General features: G+C 44.4%; 1 protein-coding gene and 1 pseudogene across 2 annotated transcripts; one reads left to right on the top strand and one right to left on the bottom strand.

The window, feature by feature from the left end:
• Positions 1 to 313: 313 nt before the first annotated feature.
• On the top strand, positions 314 to 27,268 carry Svopl (SVOP like). Of its 2 annotated transcripts, XM_042677138.1 has the most exons (15): positions 314 to 395; positions 557 to 648; positions 1,482 to 1,580; positions 1,801 to 1,872; positions 3,050 to 3,174; positions 5,249 to 5,312; positions 9,342 to 9,467; positions 10,291 to 10,419; positions 13,914 to 13,987; positions 16,098 to 16,309; positions 18,170 to 18,281; positions 19,194 to 19,275; positions 21,370 to 21,459; positions 22,982 to 23,095; positions 27,116 to 27,268. In XM_042677138.1, exons 1-15 carry the CDS (start codon positions 314 to 316, stop codon positions 27,125 to 27,127), a joined length of 1,485 nt encoding a protein of 494 aa, XP_042533072.1. In that variant the 3' UTR covers positions 27,128 to 27,268. The 2 variants fall into 2 exon arrangements, with proteins under 2 accessions (XP_042533072.1, XP_042533074.1); XM_042677140.1 differs by lacking the exon at positions 22,982 to 23,095 and having other exon boundaries at positions 317 to 395.
• Positions 7,400 to 9,300, bottom strand: LOC122105973 (annotated as a pseudogene).
• Positions 27,269 to 27,276: the final 8 nt, after the last annotated feature.

Raw genomic sequence — 27,276 nt, 5'->3', positions numbered from 1 at the left:
AGTCAGATGCAGTGATTACAGCAGCCCCATTTTAGAGATGGGGGAACTGTAAGGGCACAAAGGACAGATTCCTCAAAGCCACACGTACAGTACATTGTAGGGAAAGAATTAAAAAATGGAGCCGCCTAGCTCCATAGGAACTGTATACATGAGAGTGGAAATTCCTCCCTCCTAAGTTGTGGGTGAAGGCTCATGGAGATTGCACGGAGCCACGTGGGTGATGTGTGGCACACACTCAAAAATCACTAGAGTTCTTTTCTTCTTCTCTCCCTCAGGTCCATCAGCGCAGCTGGGTGGGACTGGAACTATTCAGATGGCAGCCAAGCAGACAGAGCCCGTCACCTTCATCAGCCTTAGGAAGCTGAGCCAGGGCGTGCCCGAGCCCCAGCAGAAAGGTGAGGCCACTGTAGCAAGGACTCTAGCGCTCTCAAGCACAGATTCCTTTACCCCCGAAAGAACTCGAAGTTACCCGAATATTCTCTGAAGGAGAGCAGATGCTCCAGGATTCCCTTCCCACCGAGGCCCCCTCTCCCTCAGACTTCACCTTCCTCCTTAGAGACAAAGACGTTCACTGTGGAAGATGCTGTGGAGACCATCGGGTTTGGACGCTTCCACATCGCCCTGTTTCTGATCATGGGCAGCACCGGGGTGAGTGAGTCTTGGAGAGACTTTGAGTCTCCAAAGCTGATGAACAGCCCCAGGCTGTCCATTCCAAGGGTGGGATGTGTGTGGCAGGGAGCTAGTCCCCTAGAGATGGGTCATCCAAACACCACCTCCCCTGCTGGGGGCAGGAGGCTATTGCGGAGCCGATGAATGCCTGGACCTCTGTAGTCTGGAAATTCAAAACTCATCTGAAGATGGTGGTGGTGGAGGTGTTCGAGGAAATGGCGGTGCTAGATGCGCAAACTTGCTCGTAGGGAAATCACCTGGGACACCGTCCAAAATCCAGGTTTGTCAGGTGGTTATGTTAGAAACTGTCAGGAGGCTGGGTGACAGTGGTTCATGCCTGTAATGCTAGCTACTCCAGAGGCTGAGATCTGAGGATTGCTGTTTGAAGCCAGCCTGGAAGGAAAAGTTGGTGAGATAACCTCCAATTAACCAGCAATTAGTTGTGCATGTGATATACCTTGATCAGATTCCCCTCCTCCATCACTCTCCCTCATTACCCCCTCTTCCCTCTCAAGCCAGTCTCAACACGGCTTATGGTTTTATTTTCACATGTGGACAAAAAGTATGTGGGGTCTTGCTATATCATCCAGACCCTCCTTACACTTCTGGTTCTCCTGCCTCAGCCTCCCAAGTGCTGGGATTACAGGCATGTACCACCACTCCCTGCTCTACTACAGTAGTTCTTCATCCAACTAGCAGGGCAGTGGCTCTGTTTCATCATCCATGTCAGTAGGTGACTGGGGAAGGACTCGGAGGGGAGGTGACGTCAAGTCGGCACCTGGAGCCAGCGTGGCTCCCCGCTTCTCTTGAAGGTTGTGGAAGCCATGGAGATCATGCTAATCGCCGTGGTGTCTCCCGTCATCCGCTGTGAATGGCAGCTGGAGAACTGGCAGGTGGCACTTGTCACCACGGTGAGTCCTGGCGTCCTGGGGGAAACCAGGGGAAGCCTGGGTTCCTCTCCGTCCACCCCACAGGGCTGACCCCTGCGACGGCAGGCCGGGGAGAGGGCTCTGGGAAACTTCCACTCCTCACTCACTTGCTGTCTGGTCAAGATGGCTGGATGCTAAACGCAAGAATGGACCTGTGGCAAACGGTCTCCTCACCACCCTGTCGCTCTTACTCTGCATCTAGATGGTGTTTTTTGGGTACATGGTCGCCAGCATCCTCTTTGGCCTCCTGGCTGACAGATACGGGCGCAGAAAGGTAGGTGCGGGCTCCCGGGGGAGAGGGGAGTCCTCTGAGACAATCCCACTCTGCTTCTCTTCAGTGGCAAGTTCTAGCAAGCTCATGACAGACTCGGCAGGAACTCGCCTGCTACCGTGCGTCCTGAACCCCAGGCGTGGCTTCTTGATTTCCCTTCCCAAGACTCTGTCTCCACACCTGTCCTCATGAAGCTGAAGCTGGCATACTGATTCAGAGGAAGCATCAAGACACAAATGACAAATTCTGATGACAAACTCTGGTCTGTTCTCTCTCTCTTTCTCTTTTCCTCTCTCTTAGGTTATCCCATTTTATTTTATTTTGAGACAGGATCTCCCTATGTAGCCCATTTTGACCTGGGCTGTGATTGACCTGGAATTCATAATCCTCCTTACCTCTGCTTCAAAAGCAAAGGGATTATAGGTGTGCACCACCACGACTGGCAATAGATTTGTTTGTTTATGCCAAAACTGGGGCTTGAACTCAGAGCCAGGGCATTCTACCTTAGTTTTTTTCATGCAGGACTGGTGCTCTAGGCTCGTGCAATAGCTCCAATCTGGGTTTTTGCTGGCTAATTGAAAATAAGAGTCTCATGGACTTTTCTGCTTTGACTGTCTTTGAAGTATGAGCCTCAGATCTCAGCCTCCTGAGTAGCTAGAATTACAAGCATGAACTACCAGTGCCCAGTTATAATTGATTAATTTCTTACATAATTTCTTAAAAGCCTATCTGTCTGTCTGTCTATCATCTATGTATGTATGTATGTATGTATGTATGTATGTATGTATGTATGTATGTATCTATTTCTGGGACTGAATTCAGGATTTTGCATATGTTCTGCCAATAAGCTACATCCCCTCAATTATAAAATACTTTTTCTTCTTTATTTTGTATTTTGAACCCATATCATTCTTATAATTAGAGAAAAAGCAAATATTTTACATTTTCCCTATGATCTTCCCACATAGTGTTTCCTTGGGCTTCTAACCAAACCATGAGGAGGTAGGCATGTGTGTATGTGTGTGTGCATACATGTGCATGTGTGTGCATGTGCATGCACATGTGCATGTGTGTGTTACTGGAGATTGAACTCAGGGCACAGCATTGCCCTCAGAGGGGGCACTGCCCTCTGCCCACACGGAGGCCTGTCTCGTTAACAAGCTCTTTTTTGTCGCTTCAGATTTTGCTCATCTCGTTCCTGTGGGGAGCCTATTTCTCCTTGCTGACCTCTTTCTCTCCCTCGTACATCTGGTTTGTCTTTCTGCGGACCATGGTGGGCTGTGGCGTGTCTGGCCACTCACAAGGGTAAAGACATCCCCAGAGGCTCCCTGGGAGAGCACCACTTATGCATGTGCACCACTGCATCTACCCAGTGTGCCCTCCTGTGTAGAGCAAGCTCAACTTTTCATTGGTTGAGATGAAGAGATCTTGGACACTTGTTAGCTGTGCTGGCCTGGAACCTAACCATGATCCCCCCAATATCTACCCTGTCCCTCAGTGGCTAGGATTAGAGGTGTGAGCCACCGGGTTTTTTTTTTTTTTTGCTAGAGTAAATAGTACTAAAATGTTTTATATTAGGTAAAAATCAATCAAGAGCCGTGCCTGATGTTTCTTGTCAAGAATGTATGAGGGCTTGGATTGGTCCCGAGCACCAAGCCAACGAAAAAGAAAGAAGGAGAAAGAATAAAAGAAAAGAAAGGAAAAGAAAAAGGTTAATCTAAACAGGATTTATTCATTTTTTTTCCCTGTGCCAGTACTCTGTTTAGGGTTTTTGCTCAAGGTTGGTATTCTACTACTTGAGCCAGAGCTCTAGTTCTAGTTAATTGCAAATAAGAATCTCAGACGATCCTTCCTGGCTTCGAACCTTGGTTCTCAGATCTAAGTCTCTTGAGTAGCTAGGATTCCAGGAGTGAGCCCCTGGTGCCCGGCTATAATTGATTAATTTCTTACTAGAATTTTGTTTGGCCATAAGCATGAGAAACATTAGGAATGGCCATGGTAAAATGTCAGTGCCCTGCAAAGCCGGGTCAGGTGTAGTGAAGTGGACACAAGGCCTCTCGTGTGTCCTGTGCTTGGGTCTTTTTGTGTTTGGGTGTGAACGTTGTTATGCTAACTGTTCTGGTTTGGGGGACCCTCCTTGACTCTGCAGGGTCTCTCAGGCATCTTTTCCTGGGTGCTTTGGAACAAGTTATCATTAAAGTAGAATGGGAGACGTGAACACATCTAATTAGTACCTTAATGTGTTGGAGAAATAATTATTTTTCCCTGTGGCACAAGCTAAGCACTTTGAGCCCTAATGGAGAAGAAACTAAGTAGAATTTTAAAACATTCCTTAAATAACTGTGAAAAATCCCAATCCTGACTGATAATAGCACTGGAGAAAAACAATTAGAAAATGGTGGGATATAATTCCATTTTTTCTGTTGTTGTTGCTTGTTGGTTGTGGGGCTTGAACTCTGGACCTGGGCGCTGTCCCTCAGCTCTTCAGCTCAAGGCTAGCACTCTACCACTTGAGCCACAGCGCCACTCTCATTTTTCTCAGTCTCCTGAGTAGATAGGATGACAGGCATGAGCCACCAGCACCCAGCTTCCATTTTTTTTTCTATTCACAAAATCAACGTGTACTTAAAGTACCTGTGCGTTGACTGATTTGTTGTGAAAATTATTTACCTTCTCCTGAGTGTATTTTAATTTCCCCAGTATATTTTAGAAAATGGGAAATCAGGCTTGGGAAACAGTTTACCTGTTTTTTGTTGGGAGGAGGTAGAACAGATAAGGTGATTATTTCCTAAATGATAAAACCTTTAAAATAAGTTTAGAAATAAGATAGTAACAGAGAAAATTATTTCTCTTAGGTTGACATTAGTTATAGTAATTATATATATGTATATTTTATTGTGAAAATACTGTACAGTGGGGTTACAATTACATGGACAAGATAATGAGTACATTTCTTATCAAGCACTGTAGCCTCCTCCTTTGTTTCGCTATAATAATTACATTTTAATATACAACAAACTTTTATGTGTTTACTTCTTTCTTCTTTTGCTGGTCCTGGGGCTTGAACTAAGGGCCTGGGCACTGTCCCTGAGCTTTGGTGTTCAAGGCTAGTGCTCTACTACTCGAGTTATGGCACCACTTCTGGCTTTTTCTTAGTAGTTTATTGGAGAGTCTCATGGGCCTTCCTGCCTGGGCTGGCTTTGAACTATGATTCTCAGATCTCAGTCTCCTGAGTAGCCAGGATTGTAGGCGTGAGCTGTCAGTGCCCAGCTGTGTTTTGAATTCTTTATCCCAGTGACCAGACAAGTATGATTGCTCAAAGAAAAATCATTTGGTCTTACAAAGGCAAAATGACTGTGTTTCCCCCTTTCCTCTTTAGGTTAATCATAAAGACTGAATTTTTACCCACCAAATACAGAGGCTACATGCTCCCCTTGTCTCAGGTAAGGAAGAGCGCGAATTCCACCCCGATTCTCACCTGCAGAAGGGTGTGACGCTCATGGTTTTCCTTCTGGCCAGTTGATTGGTCTTTTGGTAGTTCATTTTCTGTTAGCTAGAACCACCTGAAAACCATTGGGAATGTTCGAAGCCAGAGATCCAATCCCGAGGTTTTCTGAACCCAGGACTTTATTTGAATATGGTACCATCTTCCTCAGTTCCCAGGAGATGTCCTAATGGCTGATTCGCTGGAATGAAGGTGCCAGGGAAGGCATGTGGGAGGGACTTCCTGTCCTCCCTGAGACTTCTGCTTCCTTCCAAGGATGCTGGTGTCTGGAGGCTCATCAGTGGCCAGCCTGAGGGGAGGCAACATAGTTGTCTCTTCACAGCTGAGTTTTCCTCAGGCAAGAAGACGACAGTGCTTCTGGCCCTGCTCAGCTCTGGCTGGCTTTTGATGTGAGGTTGTGTATCTGATTTGAGGTAGATACCCTGTCCTGTTCCCCATGGTCTCAGTATCCCCAACCTGATCTTGAGCAGGTCTAGGAGTGAGACGGCTCTTCTTTCTGAAGCATTATGTACGTGGCAGCTAGTGAAGCAGCAGAATTGACACTGAGTTCAGGCAACTGCACAATGAAGAAAAGGAAGAGGGCTGGGAAGTTGGCTCAGTGGAAAAATGCTTGCTTTGCATGCATGAGGCCCTGGGTTTGATTCCTCAGCACCACATAAGCAGAAAAAAAGCTGAAAGTGGTGCTGTGGCTCCAGTGGTAGCGTGCTAGCCTTGAGCTGAAGAGCTGAGGGACAGGGCCCAGGCCCAGAGTTCCCCCCCTCCCCCCATAACTGGGGCGGGGGGGGGGGGGGAAAGAAAAGGGAAGAAAGAGAGTGAAGGAAAGAAGGAAGAAAGGGAAATAAAGGAAGTAAAAGAAAAAAGGAGTAAGAGAGGGAAAGAAGGGTGAGAGTAAAAGATGGCAGGAAAGGAAGGAAGGGAAAGAGGGCGAGATCGAGAGAAGGAAGGGATGAAAGAGGGAGGGAAGGAAGGAAAGATAGGGGAAAAGAAAAAGAATCTGAGCATTAGATGCTGTCTCTACACCCCTCCCTCCTTTCTTCTTTGACCTCGTTACAATGAATGCACAGACTGACTATGTCATGTTTGGATTTTACACTTTTTTTGGCGGGGGGCGGGGGGGGGGGGGAGGACGTGGGGCCTGAACTCTGGGCCTGGGCACTGTGCCTCAGCTCTTCAGCTCAAGGCTAGTGCAGGTAATGAGTGCATTTCTTATCAAGAATTGTTGCCTCCTTTGTTTGCCCTTCCCATCCCTTCCCACCTCCCCTCCACACACACTGTTTATACTTTAAATCATCTCTAGATGACTTGCTTCCGATGACTGCTGATAACTGTATAGTCGCTTTACTGCATTACTTAGGGAACACTGACAAGGAAAAAACCTGCGTGTGTTCAGAACAGACACATTTGTGGTGCCCATCGATGCGGAAGGCTGATGCTATCTGTGTTATCACTAAACACCTGGAGGAATAGCCAACTAGCACCTCCCTGAACATTAGACCGGGTGACCAGTTATCCGAACAACTTACAAGTTCCTCAGATACAACCTCCTCAGAACAGATCTCTCCTTTGCCCCCTGGAACCTTTTATTTCTGTCTTCCTATTCTCAGGCAATAGCAAACAGTAGCCTCTCCATCAGCAGAGCCGCAAACTCGGCAGCCATGGTGGTTTGCCCTTTCCCTCATCACCACCCAATCACCAGGCTTCTAACTCCTCCCCTACTGAGGGACCCTCGACCCAAGTGACCAACAGCAAACCTTGTTGCCATTCCTCAAAACTGTCACCTCCATCAGTTTGAAAACTGATTTTAAAAACAATAACAATAACAAAACGATTCCATGGCATTTATTGATTATAATACCAAGGTCATCAGAATGGGGTGCATACCACATCTCAACAGCAGGGTTCATCAAACAATATGAACAGATGTTTTCTTAAATTCACAGCAAGAACACACACACACACACACACACACACACACACTCACAAACTGTGTAAGAGTCTTAATGACTTCACACTGCAGGATCATTTCTAGTTGGAGACACTTTGTAGTGCAGTGCTGTTATCTCCTGTTAGCATGATCCAACCCAGTTGTTTTCTTGGCTTTGGTTTAGAATGAATTTCTTCTGCGTGGGCTAACACAAGGTTCACGCATGCAACCAAACCAATGACACAGCCTCTATCTGCATATTCTCTTGCTCACAGAGCCACATCTGCATTTGAGAGCTATTTTCTAATTCCTGAAGATGAAGCTGATGGGCGGCACCATCACCTTCTGCACTTTTTGGCCGAGGCCATGGTACGCCACGGTGGAGTCTTATGAAGGCCACACTGACAAGCACACAACTCTAGAAGGCAACTTCCCCTCTTTTTTTGGCAGTCGTGGGGCTTGAACTCTGGGCTTGGGCGCTGTCACTGCGCTCTTTAGCTCAAGGCGAGCACTCTACCACTTGAGCCACAGCTCCACTTCTGGTTTTCTATTGGTTTATTGGCGATAAGAGTCTCACAGAGTTTCCTGCCTGGGCTGGCTTCGAACTGTGATCCTCAGATCTCAGTCTCCTGAGTAGCTAGGATTATAGGCGTGAGCCACCGATGCCCAGCTCTCATTTTTTTTTTTTAAACTCCATTTTTCTAGAGAAATCTTATCTAGTTACTTTGACTACTGCACTGGTCATCTGTGATACTTCTGCAGAAAGTCCTCCCCCGTTCCCCAAGTCACTTTCCATCCTGTTTTCCTTTTTTTTTTTTAAATAACCCTAATCAGTTTTATTTTTGATAGTCATCCCTTTTTTGGTCCCCCAAAGAATCTTCTAATGTTACCTTCTTCCCGCTCCATGAGATCAAGTGGCATTAGCATACACTCCTCCTTTTCAGATGAGAGAAATTCTTGAGCTAATGCTGGGAGTTATTTGAATTCCTAACCAGTGAGGCCTGGTCGCAGTTCTGTTATTTGTTGATATAAAATTATCTCTAGCTGGGGTGCTGGTGACTCATGTCTGTAATCCTAGTTACTCAGGAGGCTGAGATCTGAGGATCATGGTTCAAAGCCAGCCGGAGCAAGAAGATCCTTGAGACTCTTATCTCCAATAAACCACCAGAAAACCGGAAGTGGGGCTGTGGCTCAAGTGGTAGAGTGCTTGCTTTGAGCTGAAGAGCTCAGGCCCAGAGTTCAAGCCCCAGGATTGACAAAAACAAACAAAAAAACAAAAACCTCTAGTGGCTGAGTGCCAGTGACTCATGCCTGTAATCCTGAGATCTGAGGATCATGGTTCAAAGCCAGCTCAAGCAGGAAAGTCCATGAGACTCTGATTTCCAGTTAACCAGCAAAAAGCCAGAAGTGGAGGTGTAGCTCAAGTGGCAGAGGACTAGCCTTGAGCTAAAAAGCTCAGGGACGGCACTCAGACCCTGAGTTCAAACACCAGGACAGGTGCAAAAAAAAAAAAATCTAAGATATATTTGTAAAAACAACAAAATCCAAGTGTGGAGTACTGTGCATACTACAACACCATTTATGAAACAAAGAACAAAATGCGTCCTTATGAGCTTGGATCTTTAGAAAACCTTTAGAAAGCTGCAGAAGAAAGGGGTAGTGTTGGCGCCTTCTGAGAACAGCATCCAGATGGCAAGAGCTAGGAGAAGAGCTCACGGCCTTCTTCCTTCATATGGGGATCCAGGGAGTCTGCTATCTAGTCAACAAAAAGGAATAATGTCTAATACTCCCTAGTGGGTCAAACTTTTAAAAGTCGGGTGATCCTACTGATTGTCTCCGTAGCTAAGGCAGGGAAAATAATTTACAGAAGACCAATTGAGCCACACAGAAGCAATGTGTCCGATTCATCCAAGATAGCTGCGGTAGTGCCGGAGTAGGACTCAGACTGTAGCTCCTCAAAGACACCTGCTACCCCGAGTATGATGTGAAATGCTGAGCACATGACATAGGAGACCTTGCAATCTTGTGTGTCTCTTTCCCCAGGTTTTCTGGCTTGCGGGCTCCTTGCTCATCATTGGCCTGGCCTCTGTGGTCATCCCCACCATTGGGTGGCGCTGGCTCATCCGCATTGCCTCCATCCCTGGCATCATCCTCATCCTGGCCTTCAAGGTGAGCAAGCGCTCATGGTTGAGTCCCGTGCGCCCTTCCAGATGGACTACTGGTCTTGGTGCACCACAGATTGTTTATTTTTTTCTGGTGCTGGTTCTAGGGCTTGAACTCAGAGCTTGGGAACTGTCCCCTAGTTTTTTTGGTCAAGGCTGGAGATCTACCCTTTAGCCAGATTTCCACTCCTGGGTTTTTGGTGGTTAATTGCGGATAAGAATCTCTTGGACTTTCTTGCCTACCCTGGAAAGCCAATCCTCAGGTCTCAGCCTCCTGAGAGCCTGGCCCCCTTGTTCTTAAATGGGCCCCAGTGGCCAGTGTCTTTGTGGCTCAGAGCCACGCCCAGTGCTCTGGGACCAGTGGCCAAGTGGGCTGCTGCTCAAGTGAGTGGCTTGACTCTCTCCACCATGTAGACTAAGACACGATGGCTTTCTTCTCAAGCTTAGCTCATCATTGGATTCTCTTGGACTTAGGACCCAATACAGGCCTAGGATCTCTTCTCAGGGGGTTGTTTTCAAGCCTAGAACCTGAAATGCTAATTGTATAACTGATGGAATATTTCAAGTTGAAATAATTGCAGACATTTGAGTTTCATGCTTTGGTTTTTTCCCCCCAGGGTCTCAGTTCCCCTGGATTTCCCTCTCTAGAGACTCATTTTCCAGATCAACTTTGGGTCCAGCAGAGAGGCTTGCTGTGCCTTTAACCCATGGTCCCCCCCCCCCCCCCGCCCCTCCCGGGAGTGTGGGGCTGGCATGGATGGTATGGATGGCAGTGGTGCCCCGGGTATCCAGCAGTCATGGTCCTGATGTTCTTTCATATTGGTGCTTAGTTTATTCCGGAGTCCGCCCGCTTCAATGTCTCCACCGGGAACACGGAGGTGGCACTGGCCACCCTGGAGGGCATCGCCAAGATGAACCGCTCCGCCATGCCAGAGGGGAGGCTGGTGGAGCCCATTCTGGTGAGTTCACACTCCACCTCTTCCTTCCACCCCCACCACGGGCCTTGGGAAGTCTGTAGTTGTGCAAGGCCAGAGGGAAGGGACTATAGTTTGCACTCTAGGCCTGGAGGCAGGATGGTGGAGCAGAGTAGAGGTGGGAGCTGATGTAGTTTCATCCTGGCTGCAGCTCCGTAGCTCTGGTGAGTTACTCTACAGCATTAAAACCTATTTTGTTTTTGAGTTAGCATACTTCAGGATTGTAAGGGGAGTTTCGTTGTGATAATTGCATACGTGCATATGGTGTACTTTGAACAAGTTCATCCCTTCCATTATATGCCCATTCTTTTCCCTCCTCCTTTTCAAACAGTGATGGATGGGTTTTATTATGCTGTGAATGTATGTATGTATGTATGTATGTATGTATACATAGATGGAGGTAGATTTTTTCTTTATGTTAGTATATGTATATACATATGTAGATATGTACATGTATGTGTGTGTGTGTGTGTATATATATATATATATATATATATATATATTCCACTATTGGCTGTTGGGTACCTTTTCTGATTCTATCATTTGGCTGCTGTGAACAGTGATACAATAGACAGATGTACAAAAAACATAGGTGTCTTTCTGGCATATTGATTGACTCTCCTTCTGATACATGGCCAGTAGTGGAAAGGTAGGGTGATAGGGATGTCTATATTCAGTCCTTTGAGGAACCTCTAGACTGATTTCTTTTTTTTTTTTATTGTGAAAATACTATACAGAGGAGTTACAATTACATGGGCAAGATAGTGAGTACATTTCTTATCAAGCATTATAACCTCCTCCTTTGTTTACCCTTCTCATCCCTTCCCAGCCTCCCCCCCCCTCACCCAATCCTCCCCACCCCCCCACCAAAGATGTAAAGTTCATTTTCAACATGACAACTTGTACTTCTCATTGTTGCAATGGGTCCACTTGTATCCTTATTTAAATGACTTGTTTTTCCCCTTTCCCTCCACAAATTATACCGACTTCAAATACAGTGAAAGCAGGGGTTATACTGTGGGGGAAGGACATACAAAGCAACAAAGAAATAATCTTATAAATGCTTTAGAAACAAATGCATGAAAGAAAAAAAAACATTTAAATACATATCTTAGGGTTCATTTTCCTAACATCACCTTATCTGACCTTTTCTGCTTGACTCATATATATACTAGATATTGCAAATAAGGGAAACCATGGGACCTATGTTTCTTTGGGCTTGGCTTACTTCACTTAATATAATTTTTTCCTCTAGACTGATTTCTATAGTTGCTATACTAGTTTACACACTCCCAGCACTGTAGAAGGTTTTCCTCTTCCCATGTCCTTGCCAGCCAGCATTTGTTGTCTGATTTCTTGATGATGGCCATTCTGCCTGGGAGTGAGTTGGAATCTTTTTTTTTTTTTAAATCGGTCATTGGGCTTGAACTCTGGGCCTGGACACTGTCCCTCAGCTCTTCATCTCAAGGCTAGTGCTCTACCACTTGAGCCACAGCACCACTTCCAGTTTTCTGGTTAATTGGAGATAAGTCTTACAGATTTTCTTGCCCAGGCTGGCTTTGAACCATGATCCTCAGATCTCAGCCTCCTGAGTAGCTAAGATTACAGATGTGAGCCACTGTGCCTGACATAAATTGGAATCTTAATGTAGGTGATTTGCATTTCCTTTATAACTAAACATGTATAACAGGGCTGGGAAGGTGGCTCAGTGGTAGAGCGCTTGCCTTGCATGCCTGAGGCCCTGGGTTCGATTCCTCAGCACCACATAAGCAAAAAGAAAAAAGCCGGAAGTGGCGCTGTGGCTCAAGTGGTAGAGCGCTAGCCTTGAGCTGAAGAGCTGAGGGACAGCGCCCAGGCCCAGAGTTCAGGCCCCACGACTGGACCCAAAAACAAAACAAAACCAAAAAAAAAACCCAACATGTATAACATTTCTTCATGTATCTATTACTAATTGTGTTTCTGCTAAGATCTATTCAAACTTATTTGTCCGCTTATTAATTGGAGTTTTTGTTGCTTAATTTTTTGGACTTTGTATATTTTGGATATCAATCATTTAAGTATTAGCTGATGAAGACTTTCTCCCATTCTGTGGGTTGTCTCTTGCCTACTCCATATTCTTTCTAAGCACACACATTGACCAAAAATCATTATGTATCAGATAAAAGGAGAGTCTCTTATTTTTGAGCTTTGAATTCTCGATCCTCTCATTTATACATTGAAACCAGTCTTGTTTTTAGTACTTTCCTTGTTTCTCTTTTTCCAGCCAGACTTTTCTGCATTGATTTGTTTCAGATTGATTTCTTATAAATTTGTAGTTTGTGTACCATCTGATATTCTGTGTCTTTTAATAAGGATTTTGGTCCATTTATATCTACTGTGTTTACTGGTATGTTTGGAATTCTCAGGTGTTTGCGTTTTCTTTTCTTTTTCCTTCCACTTGATTGAGTTTGCTTTCCTTCTTTTTTATTGGCTTATCCTTTTATTTTAGAGGTTACTATTAAGTATTGAAAATGCTGATTGAACTATCAAATGTTTCTGTGTGTTAGTGGTACACACCTATAATTCTAGCTAATCAGGAGACTGAGATTTGAGGATTGTGTTTCAGTACCAGCCTGGGCAGGAACGTCCACGAGACTCTTATCTCCAATTAAACAGCAAAAAGACAGAAATGGAATTGTGGCTCAAGGGTAGAGCACTAGCCTTGACCACAAAAGATCAGGAATAGTGCCTAGGCCCTGAGCTCAAACCCCAGGTAACTTTAGTTCTTCCTGATCAGTACAGTGAACTTAAATATTATCTTGCCAATGCCCATTTTAAAAATCATTTTTATCTAATGTTTTAGTTTTACTTTGTAATTTTTTCCTAAATAAGTTATTATCTAAAAGCCAGCATCATAAGCTGGCTTTATTATTAGTTCCTAAGCTTTGTTATTATCACTACTGATTTTTTTCAATTTTCTTCTTTTGTTTGGTTAATATTCAACTGTTAGATATGAGACACATGATAGAGATCTAGGTTTGTCATATCCAAATAGCAAACTAGTCCTATTGGTGCACTTTCATTGGATAATCCACTTGTTATATGCTTGAAATTTTTTTTTATGCTTGAAGTTTTTAAAATAATGATCTTTTGTTATAATAATGTATTTGATTACATATAAGAATTTATTATATGTTAAAGATAGAATTTCTAATTGTTAAAAAAGGGATAAGTGGGTCTATGTATTATGCATAAGTATGCTATGCATTATATTATATATGTTATATATAAATTATTATACAATTATATGATATAATATTGTATGATATATACAATGGACACATAGTATATATTATATACTCTCTATATATAATATATAATATATACTATATACACATAATATTTATTGTTGGCCTAATATGATAGTTTTGTTTATTTAGTTAATAAACCTTATCAGTTAATTGCTGTATATCTACTGTTTTCCCCTTTCCATGACCTAGGATAAAAGAGGAAGGTTTGCAGACCTTTTGGATGCCAAGTATCTACGGACCACATTACAGATCTGGGTCATATGGTAAGCATGTGATTACTTCAGTCTGGGCGCTGGTGGCTCATGCCTGTAGTCCTAGCTACTCAAGAGGCTGAGATGTGAGGATCTAGATTTGAAGCCAGCATGGGAAAGAAAGTCCATGGAGGTGTGGCTCAAGTGTAGAGTGCCACCTTTGGGTGAAAAAGCTGAACAAGAGTATGAGGTATGAGGCCAGGAGGTCAAGCCCAAGTACCAGCATAAAAAAGGAGGGGGAATAAACAGATCACTTTTACTACACTCAATTATCAACTCTGTGCCATAACTATGCTAAGAAATGTTCAAGGTTGCCTACCAACTGGTAAATTTTCTTTTCTTTTCTTTTTTTTTTTTTGGGTCCGGTCGTGGGGCCTGAACTCTGGGCCTGGGTGCTGTCCCTCAGCTCTTTTAGCTCAAGGCTAGCGCTCTACCACTTGAGCCACAGTGCCACTTCCGGCTTTTTTCTTATGTGGTGCTGAGGAATCGAACCCAGAGCCTCATGCATGCAAAGCAAGCGCTCTACCACTGAGCCACCTCCCCAGCCCCGGTAAATTTTCAATATATATTTAACAAATGTTTTGGAAGGAAAAATTTTATATGTATAATATATGACATTATATATTACGCATTATATATCATATACCACATTATATAATGACTATATTATGTAATAATAATATGTAATATTGCATAGTATATACAATATATACTATATACAATCTATAATATATACTATATATCATAAATTATATTGTATATTATAATATACAAATGTTATATATGTAATTTTTCCCAGCAAGGTATATACAACTCAGTTTAAAATCAAGCAAGAGACTTGAATAGGCATGTCACTAAAATTGTAAATCAGATAAACGTGTCCAATAAACTAGATAAACATATCAAAAGACAGTATTAAGGTCACCGGGAAAATTCAAATCAATACCCAACAAGAATTAAACACCAGTGACTCATGCCTATAATCCTAGCTAATCAGGAGATTAAGATCTGGAGAATTAGGTTTCAAAACCAGCACGTGCAGAAAAATCCAAGAGACTCTTGTCTCCGAAATAACCAGCAAAAAAACTGGGTTGGTGTTGTTATTGTTGCTGTTGTTTGTGTTGGTGGTAGTGTCTGTTTTTGCTTTAGAGTTATTTTTTTAAGTTGGGGCAAAGTGTGGGAGGGGGGCACAGAATGGGAGGGAGGAAGGGTAAACAAATGCAATCATGCTATGTATACACTATGTGGAAAAATGGCCTATATAACTTGTGGACAAAGGTGGGAAGGGGAAACGGAGCAAAAAAAGGGGTGACACTGTGGGGGATAAAAGGAAATATACTCATTACCTGACTTATAAAATAGTAACTTCTCTGTACAACACCTTAATAAAGTTATATTTAAAAAACACTGGGCTGCTCTGTACTGGTGGCTCACTCCTGTAATCCTATCTACTCAGGAGGCTGAGATCTGAGGATCATAGTTTGAAGCCAGCCTGGGCAGGAAACTCATTGAGACTCTAAGCACCAAAAAATTCAGAAGTGGAGCAGTGGTCATGTGGTTGAGTGCTAGCCTTAAGCAAAAGGCACTTAGGGACTGTGTCCAGCCCCAGACTTCAAGGCCAAGGATCAGCAAACAAAACAAAACAAAAAACTGGGCTGGAGGGGTTGTTCAAGTGTGCCAACCTGATTAGTGCGAGGCCCTGAGTTCAATTCCCAGTACCACCAAAACAAACACCCACATAAACCAACAAGATACCATGACAAATCCTCCAGTGTCCAGAAATAGCTATGAGGAAAATGTCTGACTATAGCAAATGCTGGGAAAGACATAAAGCACCTGGGATGCTCACATTTGCTTAAATGAGCCCCATCTCTCTGGGACACTGTCCAGCAGTATCACAGTTGACAGTGTGCCTACCCTATATCTTAGGAATTCTAAGTTTCCATCCAGTAGAAATGCGCACTGTTGTGTTCCCTAAAGACATGTGCATGGAGGCTGTGGATGATTGGCCAGCTGCCTTTTCTGGGCTGTGCTTTCCTGTTTGTCGCCCCGCCCCTCTGGGCTCTTTCTGTTCTTCAGTTGGCTACCAGCTTTTGCTCACATGCTCTCTTCTCACTTCCAGGCTGGGGATCTCTTTTGCCTACTATGGTGTTATCCTGGCCAGCGCTGAGCTGCTGGAGCGGGACCTGGTCTGTGGTTCCAAGGCAGAGTCACAGTCGCCGGTGGTGGTGACTGAGGGAGACTCGGCAGAGAGCCACAGCCCTTGCCACTGTCACCTGTTCGCCCCCTCCGACTACCGAACCATGATCATCAGTACTCTCGGAGAAATTGCTCGTAAATGTCCCTCTGTGTATTGGGGTGGGGGCTGCTCTGTTTCAGGTAGGGAACTGCTGCTCAGACTCTCAGGCCGGAAGAGTAATCCTGGGGCAAAGCTCCTCCTTAGAAGAACTGTACACATTTTGGTGGGGGGGGGGGGCAGTTGTGGGGCTTGAACTCAGGGCCTACGTGCTGTTCTTGAGCCTCTTTATGTTCAAGATTAGCACTCTACCAATTGATCCAAGTTTTACTTCTGGTTTTTGAAAGGTTAATTGGAGGTAAGAGTCTCTTGGGGACTTTTCTTTCTAGGCTGGCTTTAAACCATGATCCTCAGATCTCAGCTTCCTCAGTAGCTAGGATTACAGGTGTGAGCCACTGGTGCCTGGCACACATTCTTAAATCATGCTGGGGTCTTGGGTTGGGGTAGGAAAGAATACTCTGGGGGGAAGAGAGCTTTGAACTATTATGTTGTAATTATTATTTTTTTTTGTCGGTCATGGGGCTTGAACTCTGGGCCTATGCACTGTCCCTGAGCTCTTCAGCTCAAAGCGAGCCCTCTACTGCAGGAGCCACAGCACCACTTCCAGTTTTCTGATGGTTTATTGGAGATAAGAATGTCATAGACTTTCCTTCCACAGCTGGCCTTGAACCTTGATCCTCAGATCTCAGCCTCCTGAGTAGCTAGGATTACAGATGTGAGCCACTGGCGCCTGGCTTATTATGTTATAATTCTAAGCTTTACATTTTTTGATCATGTTTTAATATCTCCAACATTGGATGTATCTTAGAATTTGTTAGATTTCAGTTGGCAGCAGGATTCCTGTCTTTGCTGACATAAAGTGATAGAACTTAAAATCAATAGTTCTTGGTCATGTACAATGGTGTATACCTGTAATACAAGCACTCAAAAGGACTGGGAGAGTTCAAGGGCTACATAGCAAGTTCCTAGGGTACATGGGTATGACTGTCTCAAAAAAAAAGAAAGAAAGAAAGAGCTGGATTGGCTTACTCCTGTAATCCAAGCTGCTCAGGAGGCTGAGATCTGAGAAAGCAGCAAGCCCGGGGAGAAAAGTCTATGATATTCTTATCTCCAACTAACCAGCAAAAAAAGCTGGAAGGGAAACAATGGTTCAAGTGGTAGAGTGGTTCAGCCTTCAGTGAAAGAGCCAATCAGGAGAATGAGAGCTTAAAGCCCTGAGATTAAGCCTTAGTATTGACATGGAAGAAAGAAAGAAAGGAGGGAAGGAAGGAAGGAAGAAAGAAAGAAAGAAGAGAAAAGAAAGAAAGGAAAAGCAAGCAAGCAAGCAAGCAAGCTGGGCGCTGGTGGCTCACACCTGTAATCCTAGCTACTCAGGAGGCTGAGATCTGAGGATCATGGGTCACAGCCAGCCCGGGCAGGAAAGTCCATGAGACTCTTATCTCCAATAAACCACCAGAAAACTGGAAGTGGTGTAGTGGCTCAAGTGGTAGAGCACTAGCCTTGAACTGAAGAGCTGAGAGACAGGGCCCAACCCAGAGTTCAAGCCCCATAACTGACCAAAAAAAAAAAAAAGAAAAGAAAGCAGAAACAAAGAAAGAAACTTGTGGTGTCTTGAATGTAATGAAAAATAGCATAAAACATTTACATTATTAGTCTAAAAGTAAACGTAGTTTATAATAATCACCATGGGCATAAAAATGTCCTTTATCTACACTAGGGCTTGTCATTCGTGGTCCCTATGTGAGAGAAGTACATTGACTAGGCCGCTCATTTGGTGACACTGGAGTCTGGGATGGAAGTTGATTCTTCCTGAAGTAACCACAGTACATCCCCATCAGGGTGATAAAGATCATTGTGCTACCAGGTCCTAGACATTGTCCCTGCTGTTTGCTTCCTAGTGAATCCTTTGAATATCCTGGGTATCAACTTCCTGGGAAGACGGCTGAGCCTGTCCATTACCATGGGATGCACAGCTTTATTTTTTCTTCTCCTCAATATCTGTACTTCAAGGTATTTTCTCTTTGATTGCTTCAAACAAGTTTAGTACAGTGGTTAGCCAATATGGCCTCCTGATCTCCCAAGTTCAGTGGGGTGCTGGGACAAGTTTCTTTCTCCGGGGACAGTAGAGAGCACGTTGCTTCTAAGACTCTTGCTTGGTGCCACACCTACTTCCTTTTTACGCCATGCCTCCTTCAGCTACCATTGGATATGGGTGCAGTGGTGGAGTCCTTATTATAATTCCCTACCAAAGCATTTAGAAGGTTTATACAAAGCTTCCTGGAGCGCTGGAGAACAATCCTAGTATTTACCAAATTATCTAGATGAATGCGATAGTTCAGTGGACTGTATAATCTGTCGGTAGTGGGGAATTCCCTTCATCCCTAATTTGTAATCCTAGGGTGGCCCGAATTATAATAAAAATGGTCAGCCCTCTGTGTCTGTGAGTTCTACATCCACAGATTCAAACAACTAATGACTGGTTGAAAATATTAGAAAAAACCAAACATTTACTTTTGCACTGAAACTATGCAGACTCCCCCCCTCAATGTTATTGTTTTTTGGACAATACCAGAGCAACAACTGTTTACCAAGTAAGCTAGAGATTTAAAATATATGGGAGGATGTGTGTAGGGTGCATGCAAATTGGAGGGTACTTTATAGAAGGCACGTTAGCGTCCTGGGGTGAGGGTGTGCTGAGAGCAGTCTCTTGTGCTGATTATGTATTGTGCTAACTGCATCATTTTTCAGGTCATATGCTTGTCTGGGGGAATGGGAGGAAGTTGGCTTTAGAATTTATAATCTGGCCAGTTGAGAAGCAGCTCCTGCCTTTGGTTCTGTGTGTCTGTGTTGTAGTGTCTACAGTGACCCTGTAAGACAGTCCACATGACCTTGAATGACTTTCCCCTGCTTCCTGTTCTTTAGTGCCGGTCTCATTGGCTTCCTGTTTATGCTGAGGGCCCTGGTAGCGGCAAACTTCAACACCATCTACATTTACACTGCTGAGGTGAGCTTTGGAGAATGGGTCACGCATTGGGGTATGCAAGTCTGGCTAATTAAAGAAGGTCTCAATCTGTGGACAATACATCCTCAACCCATTAATTTTGGACAATTACCCTAAAACATACCATAAAAATATTAGATTCATTTAATATGCGATTTTTTCCCCTCTCCCATTTAGTCTATTAGTCCATCAGAAGAAAGACAAGGCCTTCTCCTTTTCTCACTGAAAAGCAAGCTCTGTGTGAGCCAAATTTTGTAGCTAGGACAAATACAGAAACAATCTAAGAGAGGAAATACTCATTCCAGTCACAGTTTAAGGGGTGTCTATCCATGACTACCTGGGGCCAAGAAGAAACATCATGGAGAAAGGGCATAGTGGAGAAAGCTGCTCACCTCCAGGCTGCTAGAAAGCAGAGACATAACAGGAAAAGATCAAGACATCTTCCAAAGGCTGGCCCTTGGCTATCTGCTTCCTCCAGCCAGCTCCCCACTTCCACAGTTCTACCACCTCTCAATTGTCTAAGTTTTAAATGCAGCAACAGCTTAAATCCATTTAGATATCCATTATTTATATCTAAACATTAGATCAGAGCTCTCAAGATCTAGCCATCTCTAAAAACACCTTTGTGGACAGGTGGGTACCGGACTAATCTCCTAGGTCTCTTAAAATCCAATCAAGTTGACAAGATTAACAGTCAGGGGCTTGCATTTGAAAAACCAGCTATTAACTCAGCTCCAAGCCTTTAGAATGTGAAGCTCCCCTCTCTCCCTTGTTTTGAAATTTGAATGTTTATTATTATTATTATTATGACTGTACTGGGGCTTGAATTCAGGGCTTTCTGCTCTTAAATTTTTGCTCAAGGCTGTGACTTGAGTCATAGCTCTACTTCTGGCTTTTTGATGATTCACTAAAGATAAGAGTCTAATGGACTTTCCTTCCCGGGTTGGCTTTGAACTGAGATCCTCAGATCTGTCTCTGATCTGAGGTCTGAGGCTCTCCTGGTCTCCAGATATGAGTTGGTTCGAAGCCAGCCTAGCAAGTAAAGTCTGGGAGACTCCATAGGTGTAAAATAGTTGCACTGAGAAAGTAGAATATACCATAAGATTCTTCAGTAGCCAAGTACAATTGATGACTGAATCTTGACTCGAGGAGCAGGCTCCTGGCTTTCTAGTCAGTTCTATTTGCTGTAGCTGTATTAAAGATATTGTCAGAGCTGGGTGCTAGTGGGTCACACCTGTTATCTTAGTTACTCAAAAGGCTTTGGTTTAAAGCCAGTCCAGATAGAAAAGTATGTAATATTCTTTTTTTTTTTTTTGGGTCAGTTGTGGGGTTTGAACTCGGCCTGGGTACTGCCCCTGAGCTCTTCAGCTCAAGGTAAGTGCTCTTTTACTTGAGCCACAGCGCCCACTTCTGGCTTTCTGGTGGTTAATTGGAGATAAGTGTCTCAGACTTTCCTGCCCAGGCTGGGTTTAAGCCATGATCTTCAGATCTTAGCCTTCTTAGTAGCTAGGATCACAGGTATGAGCCACCGGTGCCTGGCTGTGATATTCTTGTCTCCAATTGAGCAGCAAAGACCCAGAAGTGGAGCTGTGGCTCAAATGAATAGGACACCATCCCTGAGCTACAAAAGCTAAGGATCTGAATTCAAACCCCAGGGGTAGTATACTTATGTGCGTGCATGTGTGTGCATGCACACACACACACACACACACACAAATACACACAGATTTTGCTAGATTATTTAATTCTTTGCAATATTTTCTTTACCTAGAGAACCATGTTTACACATTTATAGCTCTAAAATGGAACTTTTCCCTCCTGGTTCTGTAGCCTACCTTTAAAAAGTTACATTTGAATATTATTTAAATCTTTTTAAGTAATTGTTCCCTTAAATGATACTAAGGGTTTTTGCGGCTGACATTTTTATATTAAATAGGAAAATTTCAAAGTTGTGTCCCAGAGAAAATGGGCATCTTTTATGTCTGAAGTCTACTTAAAAAAAGAAGTACATACAACCCCCAAGGTCCTGGGGCAGGAGGAGAGGAAATTCCGAGAAGAGCCGTCACTCAGTGGGGCCCTCTGTTCCTTTCCCTACAGGTCTACCCCACCACAATGCGTGCTCTGGGGATGGGCACCAGCGGGTCCCTGTGCCGCATTGGGGCAATGGTGGCACCGTTTATCTCCCAGGTATGGCCAATAGCATCTGGCAAAATTGGGCATCTTAATGGAACCTAAGAGGTGGTAATCACATTAGGCTGCATGTGAGTTGGGAAAGCGTACTGCAATGAGACTCATCCATTGAATGAGGAGGTTGGACCAGAACAGGTAGTTTCTAGGCCTTTCCACTTTGTCCCAGTGTGACTTCATAGTTAAGAACGTCCTTGTTGCTGAGCTCATACCTGTAATCCTAGCTACTTAGGAGGTTGAGATCTGAGAATCACGGTCTGAAGCCAATCTGAGCAGGAAAGTCAGTGAGGCTTTCATCTCAATAAACTATGTAGAAAAAGCCAGAAGTGGCTCAAGTGCTAGCCTTGAACCAAAGCAGCTTTGGACAGTGTCCAGGCAGAGTACAAGACCCAGGACCAGCAAAAGTCCTTGTTAAGACTGGGTGACAGGGGCTGGGAAGGTGGCTCAGTGGTAGAGCACTTGCCTTGCATGCCAGAGGCCCTGGGTTCGATTCCTCAGCACCACATAAGCAAAAAGAAAAAAGCTGGAAGTGGTGCTGTGGCTCAAGTGGTAGAGCGCTAGCCTTGAGCTGAAGAGCTGAGGGACAGCGCCCAGGCCCAGAGTTCAGGTCCCACGACCAGACCCCCCCCCAAAAAAAAAAGACTGGGTGACAACCACCAAATGCTTGACTGTTAGCAGTATCAAAGTGAAAAAGTGCAGTCAAAAGTTGTATATAGTCCTTTATGTGGAAAAATGGGCACCAAACAGGAGGTTCTGATCATCTCATGAAGCTTTATGAGTGGAGACAGGATTCATGAGTTGTCTGTTCAGAGACCGGGAGGTTACATCTGTTCTGAGCAAACCTCCTGCCATTTTGTGCTGGTAGGGGTGAGGGGCGGAGGGGGAGTACATTTGCTGGGGAAGTATGCCACCCACTGAGGAGGGCAGAAGCAGATAAGCAAGCATGGATGGAGGAACAGACATCTTATCTTTCTCAAACCCTCGTTTACTCCAGAGATGCTGAGGCACGGTAGGAAGAGCCATCTAATCTGGCCAGTACATATTAAGGCCAATTACACAAAATTTGCATACTTGTTGGCCCAATTAAAATTAATGTTCTAAATGCAGTGTGTGTGCATCACTGGCTGTAAAGTCCCATTATTTAAAAATAAACACGTTTATTCTATCTTGGGTATAAAAGACCAGTGTAAGCTGGGTGCTGGCGGCTCATGCCTGGAATCCTAGCCACACAGGAGGCTGAACTCTGAGGAACATGATTTGAAGCCAGCGTGGGCAGCAAAGTCCATGAGATGATTATCTCCAATAAGCTACCAAAAAAAAAAAGCATGAAGTGGAGCTGTTGCTCAAGTGGCAGAGCGCAAGCCGTAAGCAAAAAGCAGCTCAAGGACAGTGCCCAGACCTTGAGTTAAGGCCCCAGGCCTGGCACAAAAAACTACAAACAACAACAACAAAAAACACCACACCCCCAAACCAGTGTAGAAGTGTGTGGCAGAGCGACTGAGTCATTCTGTGTGACTTACAGGTTCTCATGAGCGCCTCATTCCTGGGAGCCTTGTGTCTTTTCTCGTCGGTCTGTGTTGTGTGCGCTGTGTCTGCGTTCACTCTCCCAATCGAGACCAAAGGACGGGCGCTCCAGGTGAGTTGCGCAGGAAGCTCTTAGGTTTTCTCAGGATTGATTGATTGATGTCGGTCATGGGACTTGAACTCTGGGTCTGGGCGCTGTCCCTCAGCTCTTCAGCTCAAGGCTAGCGCTCTGCCACTTGAGCCAAGTGCCACTTCCTTAGTTTTTTTCAACTACCACTGTTTGACCAAAGGATGTGAACTTGGTTATAGGGGCATCTTCACTGAAGCAGACATAATGTTATAACACAATGTTTGGTTCCAATTAAAAAACAAAAGAAGATTGGGTTTCCAGTTTTCCCCACACACAGCTTTGAGCCACACTGAAGTTGAAGTAACTGATGATTCGATCCAATTCTTGTCCTACCACACAGCAGCTTGACTCACAGGGACAATGGATCCGTTGAGGTTTGGTTTAAGCATTCTGCCCATTCCCGCTGTGCACACAGATGTAAGCACTACAGAGCTCAAGGTGATCGGAGAAGCCAAGGGTGCCTTGTGTTGGTTGGTCCTTCCACTTACTCCACCTTCCTTTCCCTAGTCCCCAGGCTGCAGGTGTTAGAGCTTCAGTGTGGCTGCTCTGAGGTGGGCTGCAGGCCCTGGCTTGCAGGAAGCCATACCCCAGGGCACCATGTCTTCATCAGGAAAGTTGGTTGGAGCATGGGCCCACCAGGACCAGGGGTCATCCTATCACGATGACTAAAATGACCTCCAGTTCTGCTGTATATGATTGTGTTGGGAAGAACAAAGTTTCAGAGTGGCAGTAGGTTGTTCCTCCCCTCTCCCCATCCCCAGAAATCCAATTGTGTGCCAGGTACCCCAAATGAGGTCTGCCTGACTGTGGAGGAACTGTCTGCTGTGTGAGCTCCTTCCACAGTGCTCCCTAGTCCCAAGTCCTGCTGCGAGGACTGGGCTGTTCTGGCAACCTCTGAATTTTCATCACACACATGCAAGCACATGCGTGTGCACATGCGCGCGCGCGCACACACACACACACACACACACACACACACACACACACACACACTTCCTGGCATTTGGTGTATTTCACATTTTACAAAGAAAAAGGCTCAAAGTTGGAATTTTGGCTGATGAAATGTATACAGCCTTGTCTGATGTCAGAGTTAAAACGATTTAAACAAATGGTGCAGGGCTGAGTTGGAGCTCTGCCTTTCCCTAGCGGGTGTGGATGGAGGCTGTAATGGAGGCTTATTCACATCAGCCTCTGCTAAGGGACTCAGGGACGGAACTTTCAAGCAGGAGTGCAGAACCCTTCCTAGATCTGGATGTGACTGAGGGACAAAGAAGCCAGACGCAGTCACAGGAGTCCGCATTCGTGATGGGGATTTTTTTCTATCTTACAGCAAAATGTTAATAAAAACCAGCGGCAACCTGCCTCTTCTCATTGGGCAGTTTGATTCAAAGGGTTATTTGCCTTATCCAAGATCTTGATTCAGACCTTATGGGAACAGGGCACACCTGGTCAGTGTTGCACTAGAGACCATCTTCTCACTTGTAAACGCAGTAGTGAGTGCACACATCTTTATCTTTTAGAAATACTATTTATCACTTGACTACAATGAATACATGAGAAACAGACCAGAACTTTAGTAGAACCCTGGTTGTTCAGGTGTTACTAACAGCCAGAACACATGGGCTGCTCACATAAAAAGAAAAAGCCGGTGCTGGTGGCTCATGCTTGTAATCCTAGCTACTCAGGAGGCTGCGATCTGAAGATCGTGGTTTGAAGCCAGCTCAGGCAGAAAAGTCCCCATGAGACTCTTACTTCTAATAAGCTACTCAAGGAAGCCAGAAACAATGCTGTGGCTCAAGTGGTAGAGCACTAGCCTTGAGCACAAACAGGCTCATGGACAGTGCCCAGGCTGAGTTCAAGTCCCAGGAGCAGCAACACACACACACACACACACACACACACACACCCTGCAGGCCCAGGTTGAGTTCAAGTCCCAGGACCAGACACACACACACACCCCTGTAATCCCGGGACCAGACACACATACACTCCCCCCCCTGTAATCCCGGGACCAGACACACACACACACACACACACCCCTGTAACCCTGGGACCAGACACACACACACACACACACCCCTGTAACCCCGGGACCAGACACACACACACACACACACACACACACACACACCCCTGTAACCCCGGTAGTCAGAAAGCTGAGGCATGAAGAGCAGGAGTTAGAGGCCAATTTTCAGTGAGATTCTCTCCCTTCTCTTCCCTTTCTCTTTCCTGCCCTGCATTTCCTTTCCTCCATCTTCCTTTCCCTCTTTCATGAGCACAAAGATGGCCCCAAAGTATACAATTGGGCAGTCACAAAAGAGAGACCTTTCCTAGCCGTCTGCCAATAGTTGTATTTAATAAACAATAGTTATCTCAAAGTACAGGTTGGGGCTCTGATGCTGTCCCACCTCGACATTTTTTTCCCTAGTGTATGCAGTTTGTGATCTGTCACTCAGGATGCAGGAGGCTGAGATCTGAGGATCAAGGTTTGAAGCCAGCCAGTCAGAAAAGTCTTTGAGACTTATCTCCAATTAACCACCAAAAAGTCAGAAGTGGAGCTGTGGCTCAAATGACAGCACTAACCTTGAAACAAATAATAATAATCTCAAGTACGGCACCCAGGTGCCTGTTTAGGGGAAAGCACGAATCTCTGAGATTATTGAGAAGCTGCAGTCATGTGCTTTCATGGCTGAATGTACCTTGCTCTCTCCTCATTCTTCTTACTCAAGAAAAATGAAGACTAATATTTTTAGCTCAGATAGCTATCTTCTGTGAGTAAAATACAAGGGAGGTGCTACTGAGTAAAATGAAAAGTCTGATTTTTTTCCTAACTTGTTTGAAGGTAATGTGCCTCTTAGTCACACATTGTAACCCATCATTGAGTGTTTACAGACTGAATTAGATGACTCAGGTTTCCTTTTCATCTTAAATATGTGTGTTTTCATCTGTTACACAAAATAATAACCTAGGGCACCAGGAAAGCAAATCATCTCAGGGGCCATGCTGGAAATTTAGATACATGTGAGTACCACAGCCCATGATAGCCCTGTCAGTCAATGGCTATGTGTCTTTGGGTATCTTAAAAGATACATGTGTGTGTACCCCAGTGTTGTATTTATCATAGAAAGTGAAAAATGTTTAAAGGAAAGCCCCTAAAATTTAAAAGTGCAGACATGTCCAACTGCTCTGACTAGCTAAATCAGCTTTGTCATCAGTTTAAAAGCAGTTTTGAGCACAGTGCCAGTGGTTCATGCCTGTAATTTTCGCTACTCAGGAAGGCTGAGATCTGAGTATAGTTCAAAGCCAGCCTGGGCAGGAAAGTTCATGGGACTCTTCTAAGTACTAAAAAAGCTAGAAGTAGAGCTGTAGCTCAAGGGGGATAGAGTGCTACTCTTGAGCAAAAAATCTCAGGGATGGCATTCAGGCCTTGAGTAAAAGCCCCAGTACCAGTACACACACACACGCACATGTACACATATACACACACTATGATCCTACCTCATAACTACTTTAAGAAATTTTGATGAGCTCAGTGGAGTGAAAACAAAAAATTTTGTGCCGGTGGCTCAAGCCTATAATCCTAGCTACTCAGGAGGCTGAAATCTGAGGATCGAGGCTCAAAGCCAGCCTGGGCAGGAAAGTCTGTGAAACTCTTACCTCCAATAAACACTCAGAACACCAGAAGTGGCACTGTAGCTCAAGTGGTAGAGCGCTTGCCTTGAGCTTAAGAGCTGAGGGACAGCGTTCAGGCCCAGAGTTCAAGCCCCATAACCGACAAAAAAAAAAAATCTTGAAAGGTATGTTTTTCTATATGTCATATTACACTAGATCTACTAAATCCTAAAGATAGTTAATTGTACTTACAGATACACAAAGATAAATGCTCTTAATTCCTTGTAAATTTTTACTGTTTTAGTATGCATTGTCAGCTAGATTGAGAATATATGGGGACTTTTTTAAAGTATGTGTATTATTGATCAAGTAAATGATTTTGTTTTCTAGCAAATTAAATGAAGACCAGCAGAGCTACATTTACCAGAGGAGAAAAAAAATGAATTTTATCTTCTTGGGGCTGTGACGTATTTGTAACAATTTGATTTCTGTATGTTAGTACTTAAGATGGTTATGTATTAAAAAGTAACTGCAATCCTCAGATCTCAGCT

The sequence above is a fragment of the Dipodomys spectabilis genome, unplaced genomic scaffold (assembly GCF_019054845.1).
Source record: "Dipodomys spectabilis isolate Male_0828 unplaced genomic scaffold, ASM1905484v1 ptg000034l, whole genome shotgun sequence".
Taxonomy (NCBI): domain Eukaryota; kingdom Metazoa; phylum Chordata; class Mammalia; order Rodentia; family Heteromyidae; genus Dipodomys; species Dipodomys spectabilis.
Note: the sequence above shows the minus strand (reverse complement) of the source record. Positions and strands in the feature narration are given on the sequence as shown.

Coding starts and splice junctions, on each gene's coding strand:
- Svopl (XM_042677138.1), top strand. CDS start 314: ATGGCAGCCAAGCAGACAGAGCCCGTCACCTTCATCAGCCTTAGGAAG. Junction 3,175..5,248: donor GTGTCTGGCCACTCACAAGG/GTAAAGACATCC, acceptor TTTCCTCTTTAG/GTTAATCATAAAGACTGAAT. Junction 18,282..19,193: donor CTCAATATCTGTACTTCAAG/GTATTTTCTCTT, acceptor CCTGTTCTTTAG/TGCCGGTCTCATTGGCTTCC.